A 21945-nucleotide genomic window follows, 5' to 3' on the forward strand; every position below is an offset into this window, starting at 1 on the left:
AGGCTGGGGTCAGAGTGGCTGGAGAGCAGCCAGACAGAGAGGGATCTGGGGGTGCTGATTGATACCCGCCTGAGCATGAGCCAGCAGTGTGCCCAGGTGGCCAAGAGAGCCAGTGGCATCCTGGCCTGCATCAGCAATGGTGTGGTCAGCAGGAGCAGGGAGGTCATTCTGCCCCTGTACTCTGCACTGGTTAGACCTCACCTTGAGTACTGTGTTCAATTCTGGGCCCCTCAGTTTAGGAGGGACATTGAGATGCTTGAGCGTGTCCAGAGAAGGGCGACGAGGCTGGTGAGAGGCCTTGAGCACAGCCCTACGAGGAGAGGCTGAGGGAGCTGGGATTGTTTAGCCTGGAGAAGAGGAGGCTCAGGGGTGACCTTATTGCTGTCTACAACTACCTGAAGGGTGGTTGTGGCCAGGAGGAGGTTGTTCTCTCAGGTGGCCAGCGCCAGAACAAGAGAACACAGCCTCAGGCTGCGCCAGGGGAAATTTAGGCTTGAGGTGAGGAGAAAGTTCTTCACTGAGAGAGTCATTGGACACTGGAATGGGCTGCCCGGGGAGGTGGTGGAGTCGCCGTCTCTGGAGCTGTTCAAGGCAGGATTGGACGTGGCACTTGGTGCCATGGTGTAGCCTTGAGCTCTGTGGTAAAGGGTTGGACTTGATGATCTGTGAGGTCTCTTCCAACCCTGATGATATTCTGTGTGTGTGTGTGGTTTTAGCAAGTTAACTTTTAGCTGTCATCTAAAGCGGGGAATAAGAGTAATTTTTACATTATTTTTTTCCCTTGAGACTTGAATCAAATTTTGATATTTTCTATTTCTTCTTAGTTATGTATGCAAGTTGCAAATACTTTGTAAGATTTTTTTTTTTTTTTTGGCCATAAAATGTCTTTGGATTTTGAACTTCAACTTGAGCTTGAACTTGAGTACTAGATTGATTTGTCTGAAGTAGGTGCTTATACTTCAGCACCAGTTTGTTTCCAGTTGATTACTGTTCTGTTTTTTCCTCACTTGTCTTGATGAGCAACCTGAAAGATGAATGTGTAGGAGCTCTTGCAAACTGCTAGTGCCTTTAAAAAGATGAATAGTTAAATCAGAACACTTTTTTTCAAGTACACCAGAGACTTTGAGTGCTTGCAGAAAGTGAACTTCATTTATAGCACTTCTGTGACTTCTTCAACATGAAATGCAGAAAAGAGATTCAGTATCTGCCTATGGGATGTAAATTAACTCTAATACTTTGAGACATATTCAAATGTAGTTTCTGGGATATGGGAAGAGTCAAGTTTGAGCAACAATGCTCTGATGGGCTGGAAGCCTCAAACAGTAGAATGAAAGGAAAAGTTCTTTGTCTTCTGACTTGCAGCTTTGAAGCAGTTATGGGAGGAGCAGGCAAACCTAGATTCTGACTGGTTTCCCTTGCTACATGTTAAGCTTGGCTGCTTGGAAGTAGATGAGATGACAGCTGTGTTTCCTTCTGGCTCTGGGCAAGAGACAGCCATTATCCTAGTGGCATTCCTAAATGTCAAGATACACAAAGTGATAGTACCAAAAGTAAGCTTGATAGAGGCAAATTAGAAGCTTTTGATGAGTTACTCTAGATACTTTACCTCTGCTGAAGTAAATCTGCCATCTTTATGTATTACCTACTGAGCCAGCTTGTGTGTTTTGAGGGTATTAATAAGTGTACATGCATTGCAGTGTCACAAAACTGCACAGACACTGCAGGGTGCAATTTGCCTGGGTTCTGCAGTTAGTACTAAAACAATTGCTTAAATGTTATAGTATATATGGGAACAGAAAAAGCAGTCTTGGGCAAACAATAATCTATTTCTTTGACCCCCCATTCAGCTGTCCATAGGTCCCAGAAGAGTATTTTTCTGATTTTTTTTTTGTTTTTTTTTGTTTTTTTTTTTGTTCTAGTGTGTAAAGTGGGATGGATATCAGTGGCTGTGTCAGCAGGTTAAACAGCTGTAGATGGGGACTGAGAGTTGTGGTGTGACTCTGGGAAGGCCACATTGCCGCTGAAGTGCATCTGCTCAGAGCAGTAACCCAGAAAGGCAAAACATAGGGAGCACATGGCTTCTTAGCTCTGCTTTGGGAGGCATCTGGATGGTTGCCCCTACAAGATGGGATAGCTCTTCTGTTGACATTGCAAAAACCAAAATAGGTACAAAAATGGCCAAACGTTTTGCTCACAGAAAGCCAGGATTGTCATCTTGATACTGTTTCTGGGTTGTTTTTTTGTCTGTGCATTTCCCTGTGAGCCACAAACTGTCCTGCTTATGAGTTGCCTGTTGGTCTTCTGCCCCCAGCCACAAAATGGTGGAGCTTGCCTCAGTGAAAAGGATTCCCTTGAAAATTCAGTTATCTACAAACTCGTGTTTTATGGGTGGGAGGCTGTGTTGTAAGTAAATAGATGAGGCTTGGCACAAAAGACCTCTGGTAAGAAAGAAGTACTGGGAAGGTCTCCTTGAGACAACTGAAAACTGTTCTGATACAAATTTTAGTTCATTCACTTTGAACAAAGTTCTTCCTGTTCTTTACTTCCTGAGACTTTGCCTGAAACCCTGTTCTAATCAGAAGCTCACACAGATAGTTTTTTAGGATGACTTAAAATTTCCTTCAAACGGGCAAAGCCCTGAGGCTGGGATGTAGAGCTCCTCAAAGCAAGAAAACAGGCTTATCTAGAGCTAACAGCTTTCCTTGCAGATATTGTGGGGTCTCTGAACTCAGAGCTATGACAAGATGGATGTATTTCCTACCCTTCCCCCTTCATCCCCTGCCGATGTCAAACCTTCAAAATTAAATGACAGTGTCAACAAAGAGCTTGCTGCTGCTTAATGAGCTTCATTTGGGTTGCAAGATAGAAGGCTGATGCTCTGCAGTGACAGATTAATAACTCCTTCTGCTGAAGCTTTACACAGCATGCTTTAGTGGAGGGATAATTATTGTCTGGGCTTTTTTCTTTTAAACTGGGGAGTTTCATTTCTTGCTAATGCCTGAGTTAGGTGATATTAATAGAAATGTTTCTGTAACAAGCAGCATAATGTTGCACTTTGGACTCTGAGGAGCTTGTGGCCTCTTGTTTTGGGATGTGTTGAGCATTTCTAGCACACATGTGAAAATAGGGGAAAAAAAGTAACAAAACACAATTAAATAGGAAGTTTTCAGTTATCTACTGTAGAGCTGCTGCTGCTCTTCTGTTCTGGAAAGCTGTCTAGCAGGAGGGGACCTGGGGATTCTAACCGACAAGCAACTGAATATAAGCAAGCAGTGTGCCCAGGTGGCCAAGAAAGCGAATGGTATTGTGGCTTGCATGAGAAATGCTCTGTCTAGAAGAAGTAGGGAGGTGATTGTCCCCTTGTACTAGGCTCTGGTGAGGCCATACCTTGAGTATTGTGTTCAGTTTGGGGCACCTCAATTTGAGAGAGAGGTTGGGATGATGGAGCAAGTGTAGAGGAGGGCAATGAAGCTTGTGATGGGCCTGGAGAATGTATCTTATGAAGAGCAACTGAAGGAACTGAGGATAGTTTGAAGGAGAGGAGGCTGATGGGAGACCTCATTGCTGTCTACAGCTACCTCAGAGGCATTGTGGAGAGGTTGGCAGTTGTCTCTTCTCACAGGTAATTAGTGATAGAACAAGAGGGAATGGCCTCAAGCTGTGAATGGGCAGAGTTAGACTGGATATTAGGAAACATTTTTTCACAGAAAGAGTGGTCAGGCATTGGAATGGGCTGTTGTGATGGTTTGGGGGTTACCCCACCCCCCCCACACTTTTGAATTTGACCCAGCTAACTCAGACAGACCCTGGGAATATAGATGAAGCAATTTATTTACAGCTAGCAGAATTTACAAGCAGCTATTTACAATATATACAGTTATATACAATTATATACAGAAATATACAAAGGATAAACAATACAAAAGCACAACTCCCCTCCCAGAAACCTGAGTCCCCAGGAGGGGCTCTCAAACCACCCCAACACCTCCCCCCGGCCCTCTCAACCTTACCCCAGTTCTCACGAAGAAAAGAGGTGCAGCCAAGAGGTTAGGGAGCAAGGTTAGTAGGAGCAGGGTTAATGAGATGTGACCAGGTCTAAGGCAAAAGCAAGAGTGAGAAACAAAATGGAGAAAAAGTCTTTCTTCTTCCCAGAGTTCTCAGCGTGACTGTGAGAGAAGTTGACATCAATTGTTTTCATTTCACTGCCCGTTATCTAGTTCTTTTACCAAAACATTCCAGCTTGCTTTTAACTAGCACAATCCACCCCTGTCTACTTCACTCAGAGTATCGCTGAGAATTATCCAATCTAACCTAAACCAATATTTACATTAAAACAATATATACAAGTTCAGTTCACACTTCAATCAGATGTAGGTGATTCAAAAGCTCAGAACAGGGACTCCCAGGTGACGTTGGGTTCGTGCTCATGTACTGTAGATTCTATCGTAGATTCTCTCAGTGTTGGGTGCCGATGTTACCTAGAACAGAAAACTCCTAACAGCTTGAATTTAAAGTCTCTCAGCTAAGGTTAAATTTCTCTGTGGAATACACTGAATTTCACCATTCTCCTGCATTACCCAGTATGTGTGACCAGGACCTTCAGCAGACACGACCCCTCGGACAGGTTTCCCTTCGCCCGAAGGAGAAAATACCCAAACAGTTTTCCCTAACAGATTCTTCTCACCTACAACAGGAACTTTATCACCGTCTACTGTTTGGACCAAATCTGATTATGCAGGTCCTGCTCTGTTTACTGAACCTCTACTATTTACCAACCAGGTAGCTTGTGCTAAATGCTTGTCCCAGTTTTTCAGAGTTCCACCCCCCATGGCTTTTAGGGTGGTTTTCAACAAACCGTTGTAGCGTTCAATCTTCCCTGAAGCTGGTGCATAGTAGGGTATGTGATAGATCCATTCAATACCATGCTCTTTGGCCCAGTTTTTCACAAGATTGTTCTTGAAATGAGTACCATTGTCTGACTCGATTCTCTCTGGAGTTCCATGTCTCCACAAGATCTGTCTCTCCAAACCAACAATGGTGTTACGTGCAGTAGCATGTGGAACTGGATAGGTTTCCAACCATCCAGTGCTGGCTTCTACCATTGTCAGCACATACTGCTTGCCAGAACGTGATCGAGGTAAAGTGATGTAGTCAATCTGCCAGGCTTCTCCATACTTGTACTTTGACCATCTCTCACCATACCATAAGGGCTTGATTCGCTTAGCCTGCTTAATAGCAGCACAGATGTCACAGTCATAGATGACTTGGGTGATAGCGTCCATGGACAAGTCAATTGACCTATCACGAGCCCATCGGTATGTTCCATCTCTGCCTTGATGTCCAGATGAGTCATGGGCCCACCGAGCTAAGAACAGCTCACCTCGGTGTTTCCAATCAAGGTCAATGTCAAGTTCAGAGTTGGTATCAACTTGAGCAATCTTAGCATCTTGGTCTGCTTTCTGGTTATGTTGATGTTCCTCAGTGGCTCTGCTCTTAGGCATGTGTGCATCTACATGCCGCACCTTCACTGGAGTTTTCTCCAGCCGTGCATCAATGTCCTGCCATAGATCAGCACACCAAATAGGCTTTCCTTTCCTCTGCCAACCATTCTTCTTCCAGTCCTTCAGCCAACCCCATAGAGCATTGGCTACCATCCACGAGTCGGTGTAGAGGTAAAGGATAGGCCAATTCTCACGTTCAGCCACATCAAGAGCAAGTTGAACAGCTTTTACCTCAGCGAACTGACTGGATTCTCCTTCGCCATCTTTCGTTTCGGTAACTCTCCTGGTTGGACTCCAAACTGCTGACTTCCATATTCGCTTGTTCCCAACAAGACGACAGGAACCATCTCTGAACAAAGCATAGTTCTTTTCCTGATCAGAGAGATCACCATAGGGAGGAGCTTCCTCAGCACGAGTTATTTTCTCCTCCGGAGGTTTGGAACAGTCTGTGCCTTCCGGCCAGTTGGTGATCACCTCCACCAGACCAGGTCGGTCAAGATTACCCATTCGTGCTCGTTGGGTTATCAAAGCCATCCATTTAGACCAGGTTGCATCTGTGGCATGATGTGGTGATGAACCTTTGCCTTTGAACATCCAGTTAAGAACTGGCAGTCTAGGAGCTAAAAGCAATTGTGACTCAGTTCCAATCACTTCAGAAGCTGCTTTCACTCCCTCATAGGCTGCTAGTATCTCTTTCTCAGTTGCAGTGTAATTTGTCTCTGAACCTCTGTAACAACGTCCCCAGAAACCAAGTGGACGACCACGTGTCTCATTTGGAGCTCTCTGCCAAAGACTCCAAGTTGGACCATTGTCACTGGCAGCCGTGTACAGAATGTTTTTAATGTCCGGACCAGATCTCACAGGTCCCAAACCCACTGCATGGACTACTTCTCGCTTAATTTGATCAAAGGCTGCTTGTTGTTCAGGTCCTCACTCGAAATTGTTTCTCTTATGAGTCACATCATGCAGAGGTTTGACAATCTGACTGAAACCAGGAATGTGTAGTCTCCAAAATCCCACCACACCAAGAAAAGAAAGTGTGTCCTTCTTACTGGTGGGAACAGCCATGGTAGAGACTTTGTTGATCACATCCTGAGGAATGTAACGGCGACCATCCTGCCACCGCACTCCCAGAAACTGAATTTCTCTGGCAGGTCCTTTGACCTTGTCTCTCTTAATGGCAAAACCTGCTTGCAACAGAATGTCAATGATTTTGTTACCTTTCTCGAAGACTTCCTCAGCAGTTTGGCCCCACACAATGATGTCATCAATGTACTGGATGTGCTCTGGAGCTTTACCTTTCTCCAGTGCATTGTGGATGACTGAGTGACAGATGGTTGAGCTGTGTTTCCACCCCTGAGGCAAACGATTGAACTGGTACTGGATTCCTCTCCAGGTGAATGCAAACTGAGGGCTGCACTCCTTTGCTATAGGAATAGAAAAGAAAGCATTAGCAATGTCTATGGTTGCATACCATTTAGCCTCCTTCGATTCCAGCTCGTACTGGAGTTCCAGCATGTCCGGCACAGCTGCACTCATGGGTGGCGTCACCTCGTTGAGGGCACGAAAGTCAACTGTGAGTCTCCAGTCACCTGTAGGTTTGCGCACAGGCCAGATGGGACTGTTGAAAGGTGAATGAGCTTTCTCGATGACAGCCTGACTCTCCAGTTGACGAATCAGCTGATGAATGGGCAACAAAGAGTCATGGTTGGTCCTGTACTGCCTATGATGAACAGTTTGAGTTGCAATTGGCACTTCCAGGTCCTCTATGTCATGATGTCCCACAACTGCAGATTCATCAGAAAGTTCAGGTCTAATAGACAATTTCAATTTATCATCCTCAATCTCTACAGATGCTATTCCAAAAGCCCATTTGTGACCCTTAGGATCTTTGAAACAGCCTTGTCTCAAAAAGTCAATTCCCAAAATGCAAGGCACATCAGGACCAGTTACAATAGTATGTGTCTTCCACTCTTTACCAGTTAAACTGATCTCAGCCTGTACCTTAGTTAACTCTTGAGATCCACCAGTGATTCCAAAGATAGAAATGGACTCTGTCCCTTTACAATTAGATGGCAATAAAGTACACTGAGCACCTGTGTCAACTAAAGCCCTGTATTTCCGAACTCTTGAACTGCCAGGCCACCTAATGAATACATTCCAATAGATTCGGTTCTCACCACTATCCCTTTCCTCCTCCTGGCTGGAGGCAGGGCACCCCTAATGCTGAACATGGCATGTAGGGTGTACACAATGATTGGTGTTGTTGTGAGAGGAACTGCAACTGTTGGAACAACTGCAGTTGCTCTCAGGAGCTGAAGAAGTGACAGCTACTTTTCTGGCATTGCTGCCTCTGTTTCTGCCACTCTGCAGATCTCTGACCCTCTTTGAAAGAGCTGAAGTAGGTTTACCATCCCACTTGTTCATGTTCTCCCCGTATGTGTCACGCAGAAGTATCCACAGTGACGCACGTGATTGCTGATGCCTGGGTGGAATTTGTCTCCTCCTGGGCTGGAATTGCCTTGCAGGAGGTAGGCGTCTGTTCCTGACTGCAGAAACATGCACCCATTCAGATGATGCAGGAATGGTATCCTTTACCAGATTGGAAATTGAGGTTTTAAGGTCCTCCTTCAGTTCTTTCATGCTCTCTTTAAAACCATCTTTAAGCTCTGTAGTCATAGTCTTTATGGCACAGGTTATACCAGAATGTGACAAGCTGTCCTCAATCTGCCTGAGCTGATCAGTGAATTCACCAACAGTGAAAGATCTTCCATTATCACTCCTTGCTAGGAATTTACTGGCCAAGATGTTAGCATAGGATGAAGGAGCAAGCTTAATCAGCTTCTTCATGAGACCTGTTCCCAAAGGAATATCATCAGGCTCATGAGTGCCATGATCTCCATAAAGCACTTCCTTCACAGCAAACTCCTTCAGAAGCTTAATTCCCTGCTCAACAGTGTTCCACTTCTTGGCAGCCCATGGCAAATCATCCCGGGAAGGATATCTCATAGCCACAGCCAACAGAAGGCGTGTCCACAAGCTAACCCTACCAAGAGGACTTGCCAGGTGTTTGTCCACTCCACTCTCCTTAGTGAGTGGTCCCAGCTGCTTGGCAGACTTGTCTCCTACCTGCAGAGCATTAGCACCAATGCCACGGCATCTCACTAGCCAGCTTAGGATTGGCTCACCTGATTCCCTTGTGTATTCCTTCCTAACTTCCCTGACCTCTCTGAGTGGATCCTTGGAGCCTTGGATGTCATCTTCCACCTCCTCTTCTACCTGTTGATCTGGTGGTACTGGGCCTAACAGAACCTTCCTCATAGCATTCCTAAACTCATGGGAACCATCCTCTTTCTTGGCAGCTAACCTCACAGCACTCCTCTCACTTGAGTATTGTTGTCTCAGCACATCTACAAGGTCTCGCAGACTAACTGCCTCCTCTTCCTCTTCTCCTTGCTGATCACTAGAGGTCCCCTCTCTTACATCCTCCTGCGAACCACTCTTTGTCTTAGCTTTTGCCTTAGCAGGTGCCAGAAGGGCCTGAACAGCAACAGACTTGGACGTGTCTGCTGGAGGATTTGAATCATTGGAGGTCTGACCTGGAGAGTTTGAATCATTAGGGGTCTGACTTGGAGCTTGTGAGTTCAAATCTGCCTTGCTTTTAACAGGAGGATTTTGGTTCTGGTCTGCTGGCTGGGGGTTCAAATTGGCTGAGCTGGTGTCATTAGGATTTGGACTGACTGGGCTAGTGTTACCAGCACTAGCAGTGTTAGCATTAGTGGGATTATTTGCCTGTCCTCCTGGGATGCCTGCCAACCCTGAGGTGTTTTGATTGTTGCTAGGAACATTCTGATTTTGGGTACCTGCCTGTGCTCCTGGGGCTCCTGCTAAACTCTGACCATTATTTTTGTTTTTGCTATCATTGTTTATGTTAGTGGCGGGAACATTGGCTGTGTTCCCAGCACTTGGAGAAGGAGGGGCAGAGGCTGGCAAGGGGGAAGCCGATGACTGTGTTCCCTTGTTTTGCTGTGAAAGAGACTGCTTCTGAGACACAGAATTTTTCCTAGTCCTTACAGAAGCTGGTTTTGAATTTTTCACCAATAATGCCAAAATTAATATGAATATTAAAATCATAAGAGCCAGATTACTGCACACCAACCCCGCCACAATCTCTTTTCTGTAAAAATCCTTGCATGGACTTGGCATTTCAGTTTGGGGCTGGATGACCCTCGTGAGAGCAGTAGATAAAGCAGACTCTCGATTGATTGTAACATTATTGACAAAAACTCTTGTAATATCACTAGTAACATTCTCAGTGACACTAAAACCAGCATAACCAAGAATAAAATCACCCCAGCTTCAGAACATGTTTGAAAGCTTAACTTTAGGGTTCTTAAAAACTACATGAAGCAAGAAATAACCAATTTGATCTTTGATCCAATTGTACACAAAAAACCAGAAAACAGGCCACACAGCAATCCCCACCAAGTACAATAGCTGCTTGATTAGCTTCATCTTAATTCCCAGAGCTAATTTCCAGTCACTCGAATATCTAGCCCCACGTTGGGAAAGCCAATAAAAAATGTGATGGTTTGGGGGTTACCCCGCCCCCCCACACTTTTGAATTTGCCCCAGCTAACTCAGACGGACCCTGGGAATATAGATGAAGCAATTTATTTACAGCTAGCAGAATTTACAAGCAGCTATTTACAATATATACAGTTATATACAATTATATACAGAAATATACAAAGGATAAACAATACAAAAGCACAACTCCCCTCCCAGAAACCTGAGTCCCCAGGAGGGGCTCTCAAACCACCCCAACACCTCCCCCCGGCCCTCTCAACCTTACCCCAGTTCTCACGAAGAAAAGAGGTGCAGCCAAGAGGTTAGGGAGCAAGGTTAGTAGGAGCAGGGTTAATGAGATGTGACCAGGTCTAAGGCAAAAGCAAGAGTGAGAAACAAAATGGAGAAAAAGTCTTTCTTCTTCCCAGAGTTCTCAGCGTGACTGTGAGAGAAGTTGACATCAATTGTTTTCATTTCACTGCCCGTTATCTAGTTCTTTTACCAAAACATTCTAGCTTGCTTCAAACTAGCACAGCTGTCCAGGGAGGTGGTGAAGTCACCAACTCTGGATGTGTTCAGAAGTCATTTGGATGTGGTGCTTGGGGATATGATATAGAGTGAACCTTGTAGAGTAGGGTTATTGGTTGGACTTGGTGGTTATGATGGCTGGGACAAATTGCAGATGGTACCCTGTTAGGCAGTCTCTATGGGGTAAGGAAAAGGAGCCACAGTGAGGCAAAGGTTAATGTCTCAGTGGCTGCCCATTGCTGCTCTTGCCGCTCAGAATGTGTGTGGTGTTGGTATGTGTGTGGTTTTCACTGCTTTGGGTTATGTAGCTGAGGAGGAATACTTATTTTTGAAAGTATATAAAAAATGGTTATACAAAAATACTTTGAATCTGTGTTGCATGAAAAAAAGTCTGCATGGTAAATCACAGGATTTTAGAGGTTGGAAGGGACCCAAGGAGATCATCGAATCCAGCCCCCCTGCCAGAGCAGGACAATACTATCTACCACAGATCACAGAGGAACACATCCAGACAGGCCTTGAAAGTCTCCAGAGAAGGAGACCACACAACCTCTCTGGGAAGCCTATTCCAGTGCTCTGTGACCCTTACAGTAAAGAAGTTCCCCCTTGTGTTGAGGCAGAACCTGTCTTGCCTCAATTTACACCCATTGCTCCTTGTCCTATCACAGGGAGCAGTGAGCAGAGCCTGTCCTGCCCTCCTGGCCAGCCCTCAGATGTTTATAAACATTTATCAAATCCCCTCTAAGTCTTCTCCAGTCTAAAAACCCCCCAGGTCCCTCAGCCTCTCTTCATAAGCCATGCCCTCAACTCCCCTAATCATCCTAAATGAATTTGGGAACATATAAACTGAGATTAGATGCAGACTCTGGACTTTTTTGTAATCTCTGACAAATACTTGAGCCTTGTATAACTGATAATTTCTCAGTTGGGAGTGTCTTTCTAACCTCTCTTCTGTGGCTTGTCTCAGCTCTTTCTCTGAGTCACTACTAAAGCTTGGAATTGGCTCAGGAGACTTGACTTAAAGTCCTGTGCTTGGAGCAGAGGCCACGTGTTCCTGCCACAGAACAACAATTTCTTCCAGGGCTGAACCTTCAGTTTAGGCTCTTCAATACGTAGTATGGTGTGGGGGTTGATGTTTGTGTAGGTGGGTTTTGGATTTTTTTCTTTGGTGTTTTTTTTTTTTTGCTATAGTCTGGGTTTTTTGCTTGTGGCTTTTCTTGTTTTGAGTTGGGGTTTTGTTGGTTGTTTAATTATCTATCCTGGATTTTAGATTCTAGGGGATAATACAGGGAGCAATTTTTCTTACTGGTTATCATTTTGCTGTGTCTGCTGCAGCTGCCATCTTGCTAATAGTGTCTATTCATTGCTCCAAGTGATTTGGAACAAACTATTTTTTTTTTTTTTTTGAGTTATAACTCTCCTGTACACATCTGAAGCTATATGTGGAATTTAATAGTTCTTCAGAAATTAACTATTGAAATTATACAGCAGTCTTCTGTTTCAGTCTCTCCATAGTTATAAATTTAAATTATTTTTTAACTTTTTGTTGTTTTTTTTTACCATTTCACTATACATACGAGTATTTAGATCACACTAACATGACACCACCTGGAAAAGAATTTGTTCCCCTAGGAAAAACAAGAACCACAGTTAGTCAGAAGGCATTTTCTACCATCGCAGACATCCTGTGAAGTTTCCATAAACCCAAGGCTTGTGAGAAGGTGAGGGTGCATACAGTACACATGCCCAGCAGTGCATTTGGTTCTGCACAGTGGTTTTGAGCAATTTGTTTAAATACAAAACTATGCTTAGTCTGGCTTATTTTCAATGTTAATAAAATACTGACTACAAAGATGCCTTTAACTGCACACTGCTGGTTTTGCCTACAAGGAAAAATTACCAGCTTATTCACTGTCTTTTATCTTCCTTATCTAGAATTCCCCTAAGGCAATGACAAAGCATGACCTTGAATCTGTTACTGAGTGTGTCAGGTTTCGGATATCCCCAAAATTTCCTTCAAACTTGAAGAACTTGCATCACCTGCTTCCGTTCCCCGTTGAAAAGTGACACCTTTTGTGTGTGTGTTACTGAAATGCAGTGGAGTCTTGCATATACGCCGCTGAGCATAAACTGCCAAAGACAAGGATTCATTTCAAAACAGGCTTCCCGTTTTTCAAGTTTCTCATCTTCTGCAGCTGTGTGACAGGCCGATGACTGCCATGCTTGGCAGTGTTGCACCATTAGGAAAGTAGCAATGCTAAATGAGAAGCACTAATGGAGGTCTGGAGTTTTGCAGTCACTTCCCTAACCCTTCTTCAAGGCGCTGTGTGGTGGTGTTTCTCTGCACTTCTGTACAGAATAGTACAGTAAATGGCAACCTAATGGTGTAGATTATGGGTTGCTAGCACTTCTGCAAGTGGTATGTAATGTTTGATCTGTTTTTTTTCAAATGTGCCTGGTCAGTTTTGGGTCAGACGCAGTGCTTATTTTGTAGAAAGGTTGAAAATGCCTTATGAATCTGTCAAATTTGTAGGTGTGGACTGTGAGGTTCAAAGGTTGACTCCATCTTAGGAGCAACACTTTGTCCCTTGGTGTTTGTGGTGGTTTGGGTGTTGCTTGCCCCCCCACATTTTGGAAATCACCCAGAGTAGACTAATCCAGCTCTGGAAATTGAATGAAGCTTATATTTACAGCTAGCACAATATATAAGCAGATATATACAGTTATATACAGAAATATACAAGGTAAAAGGTAATACAGAAACACAACAGCCCTCCCAGAAACCTGAGTCCCCAGGTGGAGCTCCTAACTGCCCTTCCACCTTCTCCCACCCTTCTCTACCTTACCCCAGATGTTGCCTTGTGCCCAAGGAAGATTGGAGGGTTGGCCAGGGGAGTTAGGAAACAGGTGGATTAATCAGAGAGACAGCAAATTAGGTTAGAGAAATGCAGCCCACAGTCTGGACAGAGAGTGTCTCCCTTATCTATATTTACACTCTAGTTCTTGTACATCTCAGCAAGCCTATGAGCGAAGTAGACATCACCATTGTTTCTCTTTCACAGCCTGTAACCTATTTCTTCTCACCAAAACATTCGAGCTAGCTTCAATCTAGCACAGTGTTTCAGGCTGTTTTAAGTAAAACTTTGACTGTGATATCTGAATGCACACAAATGTTCTATAGTAGAGCAAGCTGTCTGATAAATACTATTATGTAGTTTATAACTGTTGCAATATTATTAGTCTTTTGCCTTGAAAATACTTGCAGGGCTTCCTTTCATCCTTCTAGCCAACTTTTTCTTCATCTTTGTTTCTTTGGCTTCAAGCTGGTAAAAAGAAATCCTTTTAATGTGTTCTCTATGTATATCAAGGTGATAGTGAGTAAAGCACCTGCACTACCAGGAGGCTGGTGTCCAAGTACCCATAATTTGCTGCTCTGCTGCTCTGTGTGGGCTCTGCTAAAAGGAGGCAGGTTTTGTGCCAAAGTGACACTGAGTCTCATTGCTGTTGTATCGCTTCCAAAATGTTCTGGATTTACATTAAAGCAAACAAGGAAGAACTACTGGCAAGTGCTTTATCTGCTGTATCATGGTATCTGCTTCTGTGTACTTCTGGCATTAATGGCAGTAGAATATTTCCTGATTGCCTTCTGCTTGCTTTCCAGAGGGTGAGTTGTGGCCTAGGGCAGGGGGCAAATCAGGGTGAACAGAGTAAATAAAAGCATCCCCTTCTTGGTCTGCTGGATTTCTTTGGCTATTATGATCAGAGTCTTAGATTGCTATTTATTTTCCTCTTAGTTTTAGAATCAGCAGTGCAGTTTGTTATTTAAACAAAGCCAAAACAACTCCAAAGCAATAGAAATCCCCAAGAATGATCCAGGGGTCACTAAAAGTTGATTTTGAAGAAACCTTTGCAGCATTAAGTGCTTGGATGAAGGGTCCCAAATGTTAATGGCAAAGAGCATGAATTGCAAGATAATCTAGGCTGGAGAGGCCCTCTGGAGGCAGTGTTGTCCACCCCTCTGCTCACAGCAATAAGGTCTCTGCCGAGTTTCCTTCCAGCTGAAACAAGGCTGATACAAACTACGATGCATAGTAAAAGATTCTCACTGTATGGTGTTTGGGCCTTGAGTAGGAGTGTATGGGAAGAGCTGTACCTGTACAAGGTTGAGTTCACAAATTGATTCAGTTCACTGATTCACAGTTCAGCTTAACTGATTGGACTCTGTGGAGTGTGAATATCTCTGGCTCCCTGAAACCTCAGAGATACCTCCTCAGCAGAGAACTGAGCTGGCAACCACACAGAGCATTGCTTATGCACTTGTTGATGTGTGTGCCTATCTGAATTAATGTTCTCACTTGAGTGACTTCTGTACTCAAACAAAATGAAAAGTAAATATACTGTTTTAAGTAGTGTATTGTTAGACTGGTGTTGACCATGCCTGAATTCAAATGTTTTTTATTATCGGTATTGATTTGTTTTACATCAGGAAAAATATTCCTAGCTTTTTACTGGAAATGAAGCGTTCAGATATTCTCTGTGTGTACCAGTTATGGGATCAGCATTGTATGGGCAAGATACAGGCTTTCTCTGTTAAAAGTGAGGATGCAAGTTGTGCATACAGGATATCAAGTATTACTTTTTAAAATTCTCTCTGGGGAGTCTTTAAGTGATGATGTAAACTTGATATCTGTGATGGTTTGGGAGTTACCTGCCCTCCTCTTCCCTCCCCCCCATGAAATCACCCAGACTAGACTCAGTCAGATGGAAGTTATGGAATGAAGCTGTATATTTACAGCTTAGAACAATATACAAGCAGATATTTACAATATATACAGCTATATACAAAAATATACAAGTTAAAGGTAATACAGAAACACAGCACCTCTCCCAGAAATCAGTCCCCAGGAGGGGCTCCCAACCACCCTTTCACCTTCTTTCCACCCCCCTACCTTATCCCACAGTATGTCTTATGTGCAAGGTGAGCTGCAAGGATCGGCAAGGGGGGGATAGAAAGAAGAATTAGTTGGGTTACACAGGGAGAAAAAGCACAGGTACTGACTGCAACAGAGACACACACCCACTGACATGGCCTTATCTGGGTTTTGTGTTCTTGTTTTTATACATCTCAGCAAGCCTATGAGTGAAGTAGACATCACCATTGTCTCCTTTTCACAGCCTATAATCTAATTTCTCTCATTAAATCATTCCAATTTGCCTCAAGCTAGCACAATGTCGCAACATTCACCACAAACCAGACCTTCAAAGGGAAGATTTGTCTTGAATTTGGAAGTGTTTGTAACCCATTTATAGGTTTTTCCCTTGTGGCAGTCTTTCAGTAAAAGACAGTGCTGGATTAGTGGCCTTAGAAGTTTCTTTTTTGAAGAGGCAAAATGTTAAGCAATCAGATCAATACTTGCTCTGTGGATCCAGGTTTTCCTTAAACTCTTCAGCAGTAAGATCTTGTGGTGCATAAGTAACACAGTTTGTTTACTGAATCTTAGTAAATGTTCCTTGCATCCAGCATCCACCTCCCCTTGCTTCCAAATGAGTAGCATAGCTATACTGAATTTATGCTTAATAGCCTAGAAGTAGGTGTAAAGAATCCCAGTAGATTTGTCCATTGAGCAATACCAGGTGTGTCTCCTTTTTGCTGTTTTTGTTCTGCAGTTGCTACTGTAATGTTCCAGAAGTGGCTGAAATGAGGTCTCCAGGGAGGATTTACAGAGTACGCCCTGGTCTGCTGTGTAACACCTAATGGAAGGCATCTTCAAAGGCCATCCTGTGTATCAGTCTGTTTGGTCTGCCTGAAAAGCACTTGAGTGTTTAGGTTTTCTGAGACCTTAGGGGCCTGACTATATAAGCTTTGCTGATGTTGCTTTGTCAGGTAAGATGGGATGTAGCATTATCTACCAAGTCCAGTAACTTTTTAGTGTGTAAAAGACTTGATGTTAATTGGAAAACAAACAAAACAAAACTTCCATACTGGCAATTTATTTTTAAAAAAGGCATTAATGAGTTAAGGATTTCTGCAGCTTCTGTCTGTCAAATGTGTCCAGTTGATTCATTTCTGTTTAATGTTCAAAATCTGGTGTTTTGAGTTTTTTTGGGGGGACTATATGATTAAATATAGTGTCTGTACCTTTGTAAGGTCAGGAAACTTTATCTTCTTTTAACTCATCTCTTGAACTACTAGATGCCTAGTATTTCTTGCTAATGAAGCTGACCATGCAATTTATCTTGTCTCATTGAGTATCTTCTGCTTTCATATGCCAAGTGCAGGGTTCTACACTTCAGCCACAACAACCCCATGCAGTGCTACAGGCTGGGGACAGAGTGGCTGGAAAGCAGCCAGGCAGAGGGAGACCTGGGGGTACTGGTAGATAGTAGGCTGAAGATGAGCCAGCAGTGTGCCCAGGTGGCCAAGAGAGCCAATGGCATCCTGGCCTGTATCAGGAACAGTGTGGCCAGCAGGACAAGGGAGGTTATTCTGCCCCTGTACTCAGCACTGGTCAGGCCACACCTTGAATGCTGTGTCCAGTTCTGGGCTCCTCAATTCAAGAGAGATGTTGAGGTGCTGGAGTATGTCCAGAGAAGGGCAACAAGGCTGGTGAAAGGCCTGGAACACAAACCCTATGAGGAGAAGCTGAGGGAGCTGGGGCTGTTTAGCCTGGAGAAGAGGAGGCTCAGGGGTGACCTCATTGCTCTCTACAACTACCTGAAGGGAGGCTGTAGCCAGCTGGGGGTTGATCTCTTCTCCCAGACAACCAGCAATAGAACAAGGGGACACAGTCTCAAGTTGTGCCAGGGAAAGTACGGGCTGGATGTTAGGAGGAAGTTCTTCCCAAAGAGAGTGATCGGCATTGGAATGGGCTGCCCAGGGAGGTGGTGGAGGCACCGTCCCTGGAGGTGTTCAAGAAAAGCCTGGCTGAGGCACTTAGTGCCATGGTCTAGTTGACTGGATAGGGCTGGGGGATAGATTGGACTGGATGATCTTGGAGGTCTCTTCCAACCTGGTTGATTCTATGATTCTTTTAATGACTGAGCCATAAGTAGCTTTAACCACTTGACTGCTTCTGCTAGTCTCTTGCCTTGACACTGGTCCCAGCTGCACCCTGCTGCAAGGCAGCAGCCTGACTGCAGAGGTCTTGTATGGTGCGAGGTGTTCAAGATCATCCAGTTTGGTTTATTATCAGCAGAAAATGTATGAAAACAAAGTATTTCCCTGTAGCTGATAGCTGGGCCGTGGGACACTAAAGGTTAAAGAATGTTTCACTTTGAGTGCTGTGTATCAATTATAGATATAATTGACATATCTTCAAAATGGGTTTTAAAATAACTGGTATATCGTATTATGAGGGGAAAATGTATGAGTGGATTCTATCCAGCTGTCTAATGCAATCACATCCAGCTCTTCAGTAGCAATGGAGGTTTCCTATCTTGCTTTTGCACTAAGGGATAGTCTCTAAGCCCAAAAAGCTATTACATCTATCGGCATCTCCCTCAGTATTCTCAGCTTAGTAGCAGTGTGCCAGTACTATCTATAAGCTTATCTGCAGAGTTTCATTCTGGCATATGATGTACTGCAGGATTTCAGGCTGAGATGTGAGTTAGGTCAGTTTTTAACACTGACAGTCTGCCTGATGTGTTATGTGAGCCTAGGTCTTCCTAGATGAGAAGAGGATGAGATCAACAGAAGGCTTTGGCTGCTTGCCTGGCTGGCTTGGTGAAGATGTCTATAGCAATAACTGGTAGCGCAACTGGCTTTGAAGTGCCTGGTTGTAAACTGTCACTTCGTGCAGACCTGCATTTCCAATGTGTCTGTTATGCATAACTCTGGAGTCATTGGGAGCAGGCTTGTATAAACCTCCACATTTAAATTGTCAGCGATTTGAAATTTCACTAAGTAGATTTTTCTTCCTGAGAGGGTTTCTTCCCCTGGGTTCTCTTTGAGTACGTACTTCTCTTTTCTAAAGCAAGCACATCTTAATCTTCCAGTTACTTTTTAATGATCCTGTGGCTGCTACACTGTCTTGATTGTAGAAAGAGAGCGCCAGAGGTGAGCTGCCTGCTAGTGTCACAGTTACTACCTGCTAGTGTCACAGTTACTACCTCCTGTACCTTTTCTTTCAATAAATCTATTTCTTCCCTCTGAACCTGAAGAATTAGGTGTGTTCTTCTGGTTGTAATCTTTTGGGATACAGTCTGGATATTCTTTACGCTGTGCCATAAAGATAACTCTTTCTGTGTGTTAGGAATTTTTGTATGTCTTATATCTCATTTACATTCTGGTTATTAACTGGCACATTTATTCATCATCTGGGAAATAGATCTATGGATGCAGAGCGAGGGTCACAGGGTGCAAAGCCAATGCTGACTAGTAATTTGTTAACAAAGGACCAAATGTCCATCTTCACCTTGCAATTGTCTGGAATGAAGTTTAAAAATCACAGATCAACCTAAGGCAACAGGGAACCTTTAAGTAAGTGGGTATTCATTTGTTTGTTTACCAGACCAAAACCACTTTGACTGTTCTTTTACATTCTCTCTGGACAACTGGAGTCTTGTTATTTTTTTAGTACATTGTAAAATGAACAATCAGTTAAAATCTGGTGCTTCTCCTGCCTCTTGGCATGGCCTTTCCATTAGACTACAAATTAACTTTTGTCACTCTTTGGTGCATTCCTTAGTGTTGGCTGAGTAATTTTCCTTACATTCCTTCATCTCAGGTCTGTTATGATTGTTCTTTCTTCCTTTTTTTTTTTTTTTTTTTTTGGTGTGTTTTTTTCCCCTTGTTTGTTTGTTTTGTTTGTTTTTGTTGTGGTTGTTTTGGGTTCTTTGGTGGAGGGTGGAAAACACTTGCAAAAGATGTGTAGTTGGCTTCTTTGTGTCTGTCATCTGAATTGCAGTTACAAAGTTTGCAGAGGATGCAGGTGATTGCACAACAAGCATTTTTTGCTTGCTTAGAAATTCTAAGCCAAAAAAGCTGCACCCTTGTTGCAGCCATAAAAAATATATGGCAAACATCACTTTTTCAGCTCAGATATGGTCACATGTTCTCAATGTTATTTGCCAGCAATGCGACACCTACTCAGTTCTGTCTGTAGTCAAGTGACATGTATTTGATGTGTGCATTGTTTAGCCTTTCATGCAATTCAGTTTACTTGTTGGAGATGTAAACAAGGGTAAGGAAGACAAAAGGAAATGGAGTATTTTATTTGTCACTTGGGACCTGATGATAACAATCACTGTAAGGTGTTTATGATACATGTTTGTTGGTAAGGCTCATGCATTACACCTTGGACGTTATTTCAAACTAGAAGATTAGGTTCAGGAGTAGTGAATCAGCATCATGGATTTTAAACTCTCTTCCAGGACTCATAGTTGGGGTGATCTTGAGATATGGGACTCCCTCGTCCAGTGGCCATGACAAGCCATTCAGCTGCTCACAGGAGAACAGGCCCTTTACAACCTTGCTGGTTAATGTCAGTGGGAAGTTCTTTGAGTATACGCTCAAAGGGGAAATAAGTCCTGGGAAGATCCACAACGTGGAGCAGAATGACATGTTGCGAAAGGTGAGAGGTGCCTTTCTTTGTACTTGTCTGAGTGTTTCTTCTTTATCTATGCTTCCCTCCACACTCCATCCTATTTAAATATTAGGTAGTATCAGGTGTCTTTTTTTCCAGTGGTAGCAGCACTTCAATGGGTAAGCAAAAGCGCCTTCTGTATCACATCACTGTCAGCAGAGCTCTGGTGAATGTATGTAGTGCTTTTCCAAAGCCCTTGACACTGATGTTTGGAGACTCAGTGTGCATTTCCAACATCTGTACAATTTACAAAGACTAGCTGAACAAAACAGTTTCATGCTGCTTTGTATAATATAAGGGAAATGGTAATTTCTTACAGAAAAAAATGTTTGTGTGAGGTGTTTTTTTAAGGTTTTTCTTTCTGTGGTTGGTTTTTGTTTGGGATTTTTTTTCCTTTTATTTATATTTTTTTTAAACTAGGATTTTTTAATCTGTTACAGCTTACCTACACCAATACCAGACTGTCTTATTTGGAAGTGAAATCCAGCTATGAACTGGATCTGATATTTGGATTCTTATTCTATTCAGTGTTAGGAGTTAACCAACTTTTGTGTGTATCAAAGGTAGACCTTAAAGTAGAGGATTGAGATGTTGAAGTTTATAACCTAAAAATACTTATTTCTTCTGACTGTGGAGACAGTATAGGTGTCTGGTTCTGTGTGTCAGTCTGCTATAGATGTCTAAAGTGAGCTGAAATTAATCCTATTCTGGGAGTGCATGTTTCTGTTTGTTTTCTATCCTTTTCTTGGGGGGTGAAAATCTCGTCTCACATGTGTGCAGGTCTTCTGTCCAGATTTAAAGTGTTCAGGTTTGTTCTTTACTGTGGCTTAGTCTTTCATGTATATCTGGATCTTCTGCTCAAGTACATGGAAGTGATATATAATCCCAATTCTGGAAAACCAGCCTTGTATCTTTCTTAACTGAATTTACAGTACTTCTGAACAAACTTGCAAAAAACAAACCCAAACTAAAATAGCATTTCATCTGCAGATATATGAATATCATGTACTATGATAAAAGATTTTTCTCCAGGGTAGTTTCTGTTATAATTTTTTAATTAAAAAAAAACCAACTGTGTTTGGGATCACTGCAACATTATCATTGGTGAGACCACACCTTGAGTACTGTGTCCAGTTTTGGTCATAGTATAGGAGGGACATTGAGGTGCTGGAGCGGGTGCAGGGAAGGGCGATGAGGCTGGGGGGAGGTCTGGGAAACATGATCTATGAGGAGCAGCTGAGGGAACTGGGATTGTTTAGTCTGGAGAAGAGAAGGCTGAGAGGGGACCTTATTGCCCTCTACAGCGACCTAAAAGGAGGTTCTAGTGAGGCTGAAGCTGGTCTCTTCTCCCAAATTACTAATGATAGGACAAGAGGAAATGGCCTCAAGTTGCATCAGGGGAGGTTTAGGTTGGATGTTCAGAGGAAGTTCTTTCCTGAGTGGGTGGTCAGGCACTGGAACAGACTGCCCACAGAGGTGGTGGAGTCACCATCCCTGGAGGTGTTTAAAAAAAAGAATGAATGTGGTGCTTGATGCTATGGTCCAGTGATTAAGGATGCTGGGATGAAGGTTGGACTGGCTGATCCTGGTGGTCCTTTCCAACCATAGCAATTCATAGTGATTAGATGTTGTGCTGAGGGATTTAGTTTAGTCAGGGACTTGTCAGTGTGAAACTAATGATTGGACTCGAGGAGCTTGAAGGGCTTTTCCAATCTAAGGAATTATGTGATTTTGTGATGGATCTGTAATGCTTATTTTTAATA

The 21945-nt window shown here is 43.3% G+C and overlaps 1 protein-coding gene across 2 annotated transcripts in view; it reads left to right on the forward strand.

The window, feature by feature from the left end:
- The window catches only part of SLC9A7 (solute carrier family 9 member A7), an 85025-nt gene that overhangs the window by 21785 nt on the left and 41295 nt on the right, over nucleotides 1–21945 (forward strand). For both annotated transcript variants that reach the window (XM_064143505.1, XM_064143506.1), the window contains exon 2: nucleotides 19971–20170. In XM_064143505.1, the coding sequence (XP_063999575.1) occupies nucleotides 19971–20170 (200 nt within the window). The remainder of the gene's footprint in view (nucleotides 1–19970; nucleotides 20171–21945) is intronic.

This window comes from Pogoniulus pusillus, chromosome 5 (genome assembly GCF_015220805.1).
Source record: "Pogoniulus pusillus isolate bPogPus1 chromosome 5, bPogPus1.pri, whole genome shotgun sequence".
NCBI lineage: Eukaryota > Metazoa > Chordata > Aves > Piciformes > Lybiidae > Pogoniulus > Pogoniulus pusillus.